The sequence below is a fragment of the Salarias fasciatus genome, chromosome 14, assembly GCF_902148845.1.
Source record: "Salarias fasciatus chromosome 14, fSalaFa1.1, whole genome shotgun sequence".
In the NCBI taxonomy this organism is placed as follows: domain Eukaryota; kingdom Metazoa; phylum Chordata; class Actinopteri; order Blenniiformes; family Blenniidae; genus Salarias; species Salarias fasciatus.
The window spans coordinates 13,073,521-13,086,440 of record NC_043758.1 but is presented as its reverse complement, the minus strand read 5'-3'; the positions used below and the strand labels follow the sequence as shown (position 1 = coordinate 13,086,440).

General features: G+C 41.0%; 1 protein-coding gene across 1 annotated transcript; it reads right to left on the bottom strand.

Annotated features, from left to right (window-relative positions):
• Nucleotides 1-6,404: 6,404 nt before the first annotated feature.
• Nucleotides 6,405-11,032, bottom strand: LOC115400739 (alpha-(1,3)-fucosyltransferase 4-like). Its single transcript, XM_030108758.1, has 2 exons — nt 10,502-11,032; nt 6,405-6,980 (listed from the first exon to the last, which is right to left on the bottom strand). The coding sequence occupies exons 1-2, from the start codon at nt 11,030-11,032 to the stop codon at nt 6,405-6,407; spliced, it is 1,107 nt and encodes a 368-aa protein (XP_029964618.1).
• Nucleotides 11,033-12,920: the final 1,888 nt, after the last annotated feature.

Below are 12,920 nucleotides of genomic sequence, written 5' to 3'. Positions count from 1 at the left end.
TCAGGCGGCGTTTATATGAGACACGGAGCGGATTGTCGATCGGTGTACACCACCTCATACAATCGGCCCCAAAATACAATCCGCTCTGAGTGAAGCGGATCCACTCGGGCGTTTATATGACGCATTTACAATCCGCTCCGCCATATAAGCGGATTATACGAGCACATGTAAACGTGCCTATAGAATGAGAAATTGGACCCAATGGCAATTTTAATTTTGTAGAATTAAAAAAAAAAAAAAAGACATAAAATTTTTAAGATATTTAAAATGTTGAAATTCTTGTAAGTCTTAGAGACCTTTCAAAAAAAAAGAAAAACTACACATATCATCAAGTTAATTAAAGGTGCATTAAGGAGTTTTTCAACTTCAAAAATACTTATTTTCCACCATAAATATATTACACATTTTTAATGATGTGTACAATGTGCCCTGACATATTCATTGCAAGTACCTCTAACAGCGCTAAATTGTCACTTGAAAGTTGCAGTGCTGGTCCGGTACCAGAATTTTTTTGGGGAGAATTTGAAATGAACGACGTAATCCACGCTTCGGCTGGCCTGAATGAGTTAAGTTTCGTTTTGTACGCCATTACTCCACCAGATGCTTAGTGAGCAACAGCTGAGCAGGATCTTCCAGAAAGTAAGAAAAGACTGGCTTCTAGCACTGCCACAACTCCAGGGCAGACTCCACCAGGTAAAAGAAACTTAAATCTTACTTGAGCGCTACTAAAAGAGCGAGGAAGGAGTTCCTCTCTTCCTTGCACGCTAGCCACAGGCACAAGTTTTTCACTAAGCTGCATTACGCCCAAGGCCTGCAGGGGGCGCTGTTTCGCATAAAACGTGCAAACTCCTTAATGCACCTTTAAACTATCTCTGCTTTGGTGCTTTTTGTGTAAATGAAATGGACCTGTTGATGAGACAAAGAGAGGAAGGATCCACCACGCAGCCCCCTGCTGACATTGATTAGCGTAAGGAAGACCAAGTCACACCTAGTAAGACAGATTCCTGAAATTGGCTGTATGCAGCCTTTTGCTGGCACAGGGCAGATATGCCAGCTATATGCTCTTTCCGGGTACTCCTGAATGCAGCCCTTTTTTTGCTGTGTAACTTCAGAAAGAAAAGAAAGGGAAATGTGAACGAAGTTTAAGTAGAATGTGCATGCCAATTAAATGTTCATGTTTATGTTCCGAGAAAAGTATAAAGCTCACGTGTTTACAGGGTGTAGTAATAAAGGATGCACTATTAAAAAAAAGTTGATACTGTCACAGAAATGTTTTGCACTAAGCTAAATAATAAGCAATTGATAAATTTAGACTGCTATGTGTAGAGGCCAGGGAACTTAAAAATGAAATGTTCTGCTAAAAGAATGTAAAAGAAAATACTTTTATTTTTGAAAAGAAAAGGGATGTAGCAATAGGAATTGCTTATGTTAATTGGTTCCTACCTGAATGAATTTGATTGTTGCATTTGTATGATGCCGGCTGAGGCGGTGCTGTTTGCTTTAATAAATATCCCCGTGAGTAGGGGTAAACATGCTCAATCGTCCAGTTTGTAGTCATTGATAATCGACAGAACAAGCTGAAACAACACTGATAGTGGCACTCACCTGACAAAATTGGTGCCAATAGCTGGAGGAAGGAAGCGCCAATGCGGCCTTCACCACCAACAACTAAAGCCAACACCAACCTTATGGCCAACAACCACAGTCAAACCCCCACGAGCAGGGTGGAAGAGCACCACCGGCAGCGGCTACGACTAGCGGTGTCAGTAACAAACAGGTTTGGCACCAACAAGTCTTAGGAGGAGAATTTGGATGTGGTCCGTCGCCACAAGCCAAAAATCATTGCTGCCAAACAGACTGAAGAACAGATCTGAACATGTGTTTCTCCTGTTGCTTGTGATCATTGAGCAGCCAGCTGGAACCAGTTCTTGTTGATAGTTCTCATAATCATACATCAAGTGCAATTTGGCTCCACAGTAGTAAAGACTGAAGGCTCTAATTTCGTAGACTGCGCCCAGTCTATGCCTGGTCTAGACGGACTGTTAGTGGACTGTCAGCGTAAGAAGTAAACGGGGCGTGTCCAGAACATTTTGCAATATCCGTGAATGGGCGCAGAGCAGCACCTCCATCCCGCCCACCGGCGCATGTGTTGCAAGAGGGAGGAGAGAAAGTGGGTTTAACCCAGCGGAGCATAATTTCACCAATCAAATGAACACCTCTCCTTATTTTCAAATGCACTGCAGCAAAGCACATTGCTAAATTAACATGATTAAATAAATTTTATTTCCTGGCTGCTCTTCCACATCCCAGACTGTCTGAGGGGAATTAAAGGATAAGTTCGGTTTAAACAGTTTTCACATTGTTTATAGAACAAAGTAGAACAATATACTCACAGAAACACAACAGAACACATTTGAATGGGATAATAAGCATGTTACCTGTCCAGCAGAAACTTCACCACATCATGATCAGTCCTAAATCCCTTTTGTGTTTTGAATGTCCGCCACCTCGTAAAGGAATCTCCCAGCAAAACACGCGTTTTGCCCTTCTTTTCTATGGCCTTTCTTCTATCCTCTGCCATCTCAAACAATGTTCTTTTTTTGTGGCTGGCCATCTTCGGAGGTGTTTGCGGGAGGCGCAAGCCGCTTCTGAATGAGGTCCGATGGTCGCTCCCGCTGCATGTCACTTCCTAAACAATGCTCTGCGCATGCGCGGCTCAAAACCAGAGCGCACACAGAGGTGGCGACTCGACATGATATGTCATCATGGACATGATGATGGCAGCGCTGTAAGCGCAAGGTACAGCGGAGTTTGTCTGCAGTGCACCTTGGTGCTCCATGCACGGCGAGTCCTGGGAGCCTGGAGTCAGCTGGTAGCCTGTCACTACCGGACGGACACACACACACACACACACACACACACACACACACACACACACAAAAGAAAAAATAAAAAGAACTTTCGAGGAGTCAGTCAGAGCAGATGGCCATATCACAAAACTTTTCCTAATCAAAGCAAAATGTGTACAATTCTGGTCTAAACTATCTATCCAATGTGTGGACAAAAATAATGATTTAAAAGTGCATTAAGGAGTTTGCACGTTTCATGCGAAACAACGGCCCGTGCAGGCCTTGGATGTAACTGCAGCTTAGTGAAACACGTGCCTGTGGCTTGCGTCCATGTACGTGCACAGAAGAGGGGAGCTCCTTCCTCGCTCTTTAGTAGCGCTCGAGTAAAATTTAAGTTTCTTTTGCCTGGTGGGGTCTGTGCTGGAGTTGTGGGAGTGCTAGAAGCTGGTCTTTCTTACTTTCTGGAAGATCCATCCTCATACTGCTCAATTGCTACTCGTTAAGCATCTGGCGGAGTAATGGCGGACAAAACGAAACCTAAGGAAATCAGACCAGCGGGAGCACGCATTACGTCACATTGTCTCAAATTCTCCCCAAAAAAATGCTGGGGCCTATATATATATATATATATATATATATATATATATATATATATATATATATATATATTAGGGGTGGGACTCGATTAAAAAAATTAATCTAATTAATTAGGGCCTTTGTAATTAATTAATCTCAATTAATCGCATATCGATATTTGACCCGAGATCAGTGAGAACCTTTCTTTTTCTAATGGATTTTGGTATAGTGAATCAATATAGTGATACATAAGCTTAAGCAACAAAACACTGTTCATTTTTTCAGCAAGGAAGGAGGAATTTAACCAAGACAAATAAACCAATACACATTGATTAGTGCAACTTTTGCTGGGCTGGGCGAGGGTCCTTGAAGTAGTCGGAGGGACGTCCTCTTCAACTCTAGCTGTATGCGAGGCTTGCGTATTGGCCGCTGCTGCGACAGGCTTAGCATTAAGATGATATAGCAGGCTCGATGTGCTGCGATGGTATGCAAATTCTTTGCTGCACAATGTGCATACAGCTTTGGTTTTATCCACGCTGCCATCCGCTGGCTTTTTAAATCTAAATTTTCTGTGCACGAGACCAAGTAGTGCGCTGTTGTCGGGAGCAGTGTTGCCAACTCCCCAGTAAGGAAAGTCACTATTGGCTGTCCTAAAAGTCGCCAGAAGTCACTAGATGAGGTCGTTACCTAATTTGCAATTTGCATGTAATTGTAATGGACGCTGTAGGAGAGAGGAATAACGTCATGGGAGAAGCAAAATGTGAGTTAAAAAAAACACCCTAAATATGTTTAGAACTACAAATGAATTTTCTTCTGTTTATTCTTGGTTTGTCAGCAAGTGAGCAGTGGCGTATTTGCGCACACGCGATTCATTTGAAGTGTGGAGGAGTGGTGTGGGTCTCCTCTCTGCTCTGACTGCAGCAGGGAGCGCTGCTGAGACTGGCCGCCTGTGAGTGCTTTGGGCCGGGGGAGGGGCTCACGCAGCACCCGCAGCTCATTGAGGACAGCAGCTGCAGAACGAGACGTCCTGTCACGTCTCCAGAGCACCAGAAAAAGTCGCGAAATTTGTTGCTAGTCGCTTTTGACAAAAAAAGTCGCCAGGAGTCTTTGGAAAGTTGCCAGATTTAACAAGAAAGTCACCAAGTCGGGAGCTGTTTCGTTGTTGTGTCACAGCGAAATATGTCCGGGTGAAACTCGTCCGGTGACAAACGTTCCGCGACAATTTGCGATAATTTTTTTATCGCGTTAAAATTTCTGTAATTAATTAATTGTAACTAACGCGTTAAAGTCACAGCCTTTATATATATATATATATATATATATATATATATATATATATATATATATATATATATATATATATATTTATGGGGATGACTGTGTGGTAGGTGGGGGCATATATTGTGTATTCATAAGGATATCTGCATGGTATATGCATATTATATTAGGTCATATTATGTCATTATATTATAGGATGTTCTTTGAAGTATGATTTTAAAACTTAAAAAGGGGTAGGAATCTTTAAAAAAACGTCTTTACTTCTTCCTACTACTTTTTTCGAACTATGTTGTTATTTTTCTCTTTGTTGTCTTGAGTTACATTAACTTTTGGTTTTTTTTATCATTTTTTTCTTTTGTATGTACAAATTATATACATATGTTTATACAGGTTCGAAAAATAAATCAGTTCATCATATATAAGGGCGCTTTTACACTGCATTGACAGAGCCCAAAGCGCTTTACACTACATTATCACATTCACCCATTCACACACCAGTGGAGGCGGCTGCCATGCAAGGTGCTCAGTCCATCCACCAGGGGCAATTTGGGGTTCAGTGTCTTGCCCAAGGACACTTCGACATGCAGACAGGGGCAAACAGGAATCAAACTAACAACCTCCCGATTGCAAGACGACTGCTCTCCCCACTGAGCCACAGTCGCCCCGAGAAATAGAAATTATATCGGAATTTATTGATTTATTTCATTAAAAATGCTAAAATGTGTTTTGGTAAAATACTGTTAAAAATGTTAGGGTTTGAAATGTACTTGTTAAAATGCAGTGAAGCTAAAAACAAGAATGACACAATTTTGTGTTAAAAATTTATAAATTAGAAAACTGTATTCAAGCACTCATACTGTATTCCCTTTGTTTTCTTTTGAGGTTTTTCCACCTAACAATAACACTACCACGACCACTGCTACTGCTATAAAAGCAGCTAAAAAGGCAACGAGTGGAGTGTGCTTCAGTTGGGGGGACATCCCATCAAGTAGGGACAGTCTGCACAAAAGATACATGCACTTGACACACACACACTCACATACAAGCAAAGCTGTGCATGATTAAAGTGTTGTAGCGCTTTAGCGACGGCAGGCGGCGAAATGAGAGCTTTTTCATATTAACACAGGGCTTTTATTGTGACAAGTCACCAAGCACTCTAAACATGCCTGAAAGAGTGGCACACAGGCCCAGGTCATTTCCCCTGCGATCCCTCTCACTCAAGGTGAGACCACAATGAAAAACAGAAGATGCCCCAAAACACAAAATGAACACAGAACAGTGAAGCACAACTAAATAACATAAATAAGCACGAACATAACACCAGCAACTCAAACAGCCCATCAAATAATCCCCCAAATGTCCAGAATAAGTCCTTCCCACAATGCCTTGCAGCTCTCCAAAGCAGGCTGTCCCGTGCAGCAATACCCAGCGGCCCCCACGGCCACTACAGTATCGAGAGGATAAATTACAATAAATGAATGGAAATTTCAGAGAAAACAATCATCAATTATGCAAAAGTTCATAATAGCTGTGGAATCTAAAGTAGAGCAGTATTTTTAGAAATTTAGCATGAAAAATAGAGTGAAAATATTTATCATTGTTTATTAGTTTAGTAATTTAACCTGCCAAACAACAAAATCCTATTAAAAGCACATCATGTTACATAAGAATCGCAAATATTCCATAGTTTTTCACGAGATATCATGAAACAAACCATGCTGTAAGGTTTTTGACCACATCAATCTTGCCTTTCCTCATCCTCACCGCCTTGCAGGCTGTACAGTAAGATTCACCCGACCAGAGCTTCATGTACACACTGTAGTCTTTCCTCCAGCTGAGGTGCATCTGGATCAGAGATGGACTGTCCTTCACCTTCCGCAGGTACTGGGCCAGCTCCTGCACTGTGGGGAAGTCATCAACGTGGATGAAGGCCTCGGGGGGCAGGAAGCGCTCGTAGTTCTTCCTGGACGGACCCAGGACCACCGGGATGGCGCCGCCGCGCACCGCATTCCACAGCTTCTCTGTGATGTAGTCGGTGTGCTGAGAGTTCTCGAAGGCCAGGTAGAAGCGGTACTGTTTCAACATTTCAACCACACTGTCCCTGCCTGGTGGTAACATGGTGGTCCCTGCACGCCCAAACAGGTCGATTTTGATGTAGTCCTTAAGAAGTTCGTAGAATTGCACATGCTCCAAACTAATGTGCCAGTGGCTGACCACCCAGGCCACAAAGCCAGGACGAGGATCCAAGGAGGAGTTAAGCTTTTTTGCAAAACGGGCCTGCACTGTATTAAAAAAAAAAATTGGTTGAATTGATTATTCATAGGGTGAAGCGTTTCACGAAATGTTTTGTGTTGACTCAATTACTATTTAAAAACATTGACTGAACGAAAAACTCTTCGTTGGCTATTAATTCAGCCAATTGCTTAATAATCGTTGACAGAACAAAAGACTGTTGGCTTATTAATTGAGCCAATTGAAACAAATTAGTTGACACCATGTCATATTCCACATCATGTGCTCACTCAACTCGGACTTATTAGTCATTACAACTATAAAGTAATAATTGAGTGAATAACATAATAATGACTGCATGAATTAATATTTAAATGATATATACTCAACATAAAATATAGCCTAATTAAATAAAGACTAATAAAGACAAATTTACTTTAAATTTTTATTTTTCTGTGTACAAAACAAAACATTTAAATTCAAATTCAAAAAATTACACAACATTTGAAAAGAGTGCAAAACAGAGCAAATCCAATAGCTGACAGTATAAGCTGTAAAGGAAAGTCTGGGGTTCAAGGCTCGTAAGGAGGTAGCAATGGCGCAGCTTCCAGGCCTCCCGGAGGCCCCACAATCTCCAGGATACCCATTGGCATGGGGCTTGAGGCTTCGTACACACCATCTGGCTATAGATGGAGCACATTAATAAAAAGGAAATTAAAAACAATATCCAAATGATATTGATGGACAGATGGATGTTCTCCTTGAAATGCTGATTTACCTGGCAGGTCTTGAAAAGCTCGGTTTTCTCCCCCAGGTAATACTGCAGCCCTTTGACAGCCACCACCCTCCGATGTTTAACGATCTCTGTGGTCTGGATACACAGGACAAGTCAAGTCACATGCATATTGTTCATACATGTACATTATACAGCATATTTCATACAAGACGTGTAAACTCAAAGTGCTTAAACATGAAAACAAAGTAAACAGTTCTAAATTAAAACAAAAACCAACAATGTAATGCTGTCACTGTACAATTTTTTACAATGTCGACTCTTTCAGACATAGTGTGGGAATGGAGTGGGCAGGCAGCTCATTTCACATCTAAAATCTAAAGGCTGATTCATTGTAACTGCATACATACATCTACTGTATGTACAGTGTACTGAAAACAGCTTCTACTGAAAATAGCAGACTGACAAGCTCACTATGTGACATTGTGAGCTTGTCGATCAGCTATTCTCAGCAGAAGCTTTACCCACAATAACAGAAAACACTATTTTCAATCGTGAGGGACTCCGGACACCCAGTAGGGTTTAAGTGGTGAAGACACATTTGTCTGTTCCATCTTACCTGCTCGTCTCGGTACTCCAACAGACTCCTTAGTGTCACTTGAGTGGGGTGGTGAGCTACGGTGCGGTGCGCTCTGGTGTGCTCATCCAAGGAGGGGAAGAATGTTTCCATCAATTCTTTTCCTGTTACTCTTTTGAATTCTGCATGTACCTGCAAAACGATTAGATAATGAAGAGACAACTTGTGAATGTACAACCTGTAGACAGATCATAGCAAAAACCACAGATGTAGCATCACGTCACTTGCTCAGGACAGATCAGAGTGACCATCTTCAATACCAGGCTTAAAGGGCCATTCCACCTTTGAGGCATCAGACCCTTTATTTAATGTTAGGGTATAAGAAACATGGCCCTGGTGTTGTTTTTGTGTTTATTCTGCGTTTCTAGAAATATTAGTCTAACTTCCTCTTGACAAAATCATTACATCCTATTTCTCTTCCCACCTACAGTTAGTTCCATCCCTCTCCAGTGCATATGGTTGTCTCAGTTGTGTGACTTTTTATGTGTACTTTGAGGAAGGAACAAAGTAAAACATACACAAACTTACCTGATCCAACAAGAATAGGGCTGGCCATCTCTGGCTGATTGTGGAGACATGCACATCTTCAGCAACGACCTCCTTTCATCTGAGGGAGAAGATACATAACTGTAGATATGTGACAGATATTTACAGGGTAGTGCAAGTCAATGAGAAGAAACTGTGTCAAGCAGAAGAAACTGCCCTGAGTAGAGAGATGCCAAAATAAAAAGTTAAGATGGAAGCCAAAGAACGGCACAGCCAATTTATTTCATGATGTGTTGTGGGCTTGTAGATCTGTTGTTTTCACTAGTTTGGGTCCTGGCAAATATCATAATTCCCCTTTGGGTCACAGGCAAAAAGGTTTGGGAAAGACTGCTTTAGGAGAATGTGAAATGACCCTTACAAGTTAGGAAAAAGTGTTTTCCTTAAAGGCATAATGGACGATTTTCTCGATAAAGTCAAAGCCAAACGTCTGTTACTCGCTTTTTGAAAAACGCACATGCGCCAGACATCCTACCTGCTCTGCTGCTCCGACGAGCGCGCTTGACGGCGTGACGCAAGCATTTCTTCAGCGTGATTGACATGTCGGAGGACCAATAGTTGACGCTCGCATCACGCCATTCATTGGCTAAAACATCGTCCATTATACCATTATATATTCAAACAACTTTAATGGGACTGAGGTCCATTTAGTTCAATTTGTACTTTGTCAGAGTTAAGGGAACCCAGTGGTTTGAGAATGACAGGATTACAGCTACTTCCAGAGCAAGTATTGATATAAATACAAATGCTAGAAAAGCTGACCTTATTAAAGCCTTCAAAGCTAGCTTTCTCGCCTAGACGTTTGCTTCCCGACAGATGGTTAGCTTGCTAGGCTGTTTACCAGGCAAAACCATATTATAAATCTATGCTCGAGCGAGCTGGCCAACGAGCTGACGGCGTTCGTCCGCCAACAGCTCTCGCACAGAGGCGCTGCGATGCCCGCGCCGGGGCGAGTGTCAGCTAGCCAGCTAACGGGCGGACGTGCCGCTCGCAGGACAGGAGCTAGCTTTAGCTAAACCCTGCCCCACGGGTTTAGCTAACGTGCGGACGTGCTGCTTGTGGGGCCTCGGGCGCTGTTAGACGGCTAATGCTGTTAGCTTGTTAGCTGGCTAAACATTGACCTTATGAATTAGAGGGGTAATATGTAAGTTAGCTGCCCGGCTACCCAAGCCAACTGGCTAGCTGGCAAGCAAAAAATGTTACAGTCCCCCAAGAACAGATTCCACAGAAAAACAAATTTCTTTTGACTCTGGTTTCAGAGATTGACAATGTTAATAAGCAAACGCACGGTGTTGCTTACCTGTCACTCCTCGTCCCTCCGTGAGGCCGTGTCGACAAACTTTGTGGCTTTGCCGTGCTTCCTTTGCTCGAAGTTCATTACCGTAAATGACGCCGCCCACATTTGTTCAGTCAATAAATGCACAACTTGTCCAATCCATTCACTCAATTACTGTATGTTAGTTGAGTCAATATCAGCCATTGTGGGCGTTCACCCAACAACAATTTATCACCTGACTCAATATTTTTTATGAATAATTGTACAAACATTTATTAACTGGCTTTCCCAATAACGACACTTGAGCCAATGATCTATTTCAACTTGCCTTAGCAATCTTCTAATTGAGTCAATGTTTTGGTAATTGGGTTTTTTACGGTGTGAGGAACTTTATCTAATAACACATTTGGGATTAAATACCCAGAAGGCACAAAGATATCAGAGTCTTCTCGGTAGTTCAGTGTGAGGTTGTAAATACCTTCAAATTTCCACAGTCGCTGAACATGTGTGGGAGACTCAAAGTTGAGCCATATCCACTTTTGCGCAGGTGGTCGTGGCTCTGGAGGCAATGGAGCTTCTTTAACTCTAGAAATGATTTGATCCCGGTGCCACATGAGCACAGCATCAGCCTTGTGGTACATGCTCCTGTCTTCAGTGATTGTACACCCACTGATCCGAAAGTTTTCCCAGCAATCACAAGGATTTCTTCCTCTGTAGCGCCAGACCAGGAGTAGTATTTCTGCGTTGTTGTCCTCTGAAACAGGGACAGATGGTTCAGCATTTGACACATCCGACAGGTCGAGGAGGCAGATTCCTGAAAGCAACAGAAAATTCACTGCTGCCAATCCGACCAAAGAGTAAATCCCTTTAAAAGCAGAGTTCTTGATGAGGGACAAATCTGAATGCATGGTTGCCCTGTCGCCTGCGATCACAGAGCAGCCAGCCGGTACCAAGCACGCTCTAGTCTTTAATGTTGGTTTTTGTCACAACCTCACGTCAAGTGCAATTTGGTTTCAGAATAGTGAAGAATTAAATGACTATGCGGTGAAACCAGTCTCACCTGACAGTGTGCTTGAAAGAATTCCAGTGCTGTTGTCATGAATCAGCGGCAAACCCAACAGCAGACTCCTACACAGTGAAAAAAGGTCAAAAAGTTTATTGTATGGGGAAAATCCTGTTCTAGTTTAAAGTTAATTTGAATTATTTATTCCTCAATGTGAAGCAAATTGCTTCAAACAATTAATTAAAAAAATTGATTGCAAAGTTTGAATATTTGCTTTTAAAAGTTGCATCTGAATGGTCTCGTGGAGTTCAAAGTTTTTTTTTATGACTTGAATTTTATTAATTTTCAATATAAAGAAAAAAAGACAACAATTAGAATTCATTTGTATATCATATTGTAGCAAAGTGTTGCAACACCACCAAGAACAAAGAAACTGTAGAAAAAACCAAAAACCAAAAAAAACAAAAACAAAACAAAAAACCATAAAACAACCGATATGGCTTCATGCACCACATTATTTGACAAAGACAGGTGAAAGAAATAAAATGATAATAGTAAGTACATAAAAATATAACTACAACAAAAAACATAAGAGAAAAATACTACTACTACTAATAATAAGGTAACGCTTCCTTTTACAGTACTGTAATTACCATGGTAATTGCAAGGTAAGTACCATGTAATAAGGAGAAGTTACTGTAAAGTTACCATGCAGTTACAGGGTAACTATGTTGCTAATTACCTAGTACTTTTAGAGTAATTACCAAGCCAATTCCAGGCAAATACCAAGTAACTACCTGGTAGTAAGTATTAATTACTGGGTAATTATAATGTATATAGCAACTATGTTGTTAATTGCCAAGTAATTACCATGTAATCACTGGGAAATGAAGACTTTTTAACTAGGTATTACTAGGTACTGCCAGGTGTGTACACTATGCATTTCCCTAGTAGTCAAGTGGTTTTTGCTACTTACCCAGTAACTTCTTAGTATTTACCCAGTAACTACAACATTTACCTGGTAATTATGGATGAAGATGAACTGTACTGCAAAGGGAAGTGAGGCCTGTTTCCACACTATTACCTGGTAACTACTTATTCATTACCCAGGAACTGCAAAAATACCTACCTCGAAATTACATAGATATTAAAGTGGATTTGTACTGTAAAAGGAAGTGAGGTCTGTTTCCATGTTATTACCTGGCAATTACTCAGTATTTAGCCCGTTACTCGGAAACTTTCACATTACCCCACACACTTGCACCAAAAATGCAGCAAACCTGATCAGTGTCTGTGATACAGTCTCTGAACAGCACACTGTATCTGTCTGGAGATAAAAGTTTCCATCAAAACCCACCATCACCAGCCATTACATTAAGATGAACGCATTATTATTACATTTCCTCCCTCCAAACACCTCACTGTGACAGACATGCAAAAACAAGAGAGCTGCCAAAGATAAACATTTTAATCAAAAGGAGTTCAACTTCTTATAAAACAATTTACAAAACAGTGCACATTTTTAGCAGTCAGGCACCTTTTTTTTTTTAAGACTCAGAACAGATTTCTTTTGCAAAAAATAAAATACAAATAACAGTGATAAAACAATCACTATAAATCAGTTACCACTTTATTTTAATCAGGGTTTTATAAAAGTACAGTCAAAGTGTATCACAGACACTTTCTTTTTTAACTTTTTTTAAATTTCACATTCTTTACATTTACATAGAGCAAAGAGAAATGATAAAAAAAGGAGAAAAAAACAACAAGATAAGAGTTGCACATGTATTCAT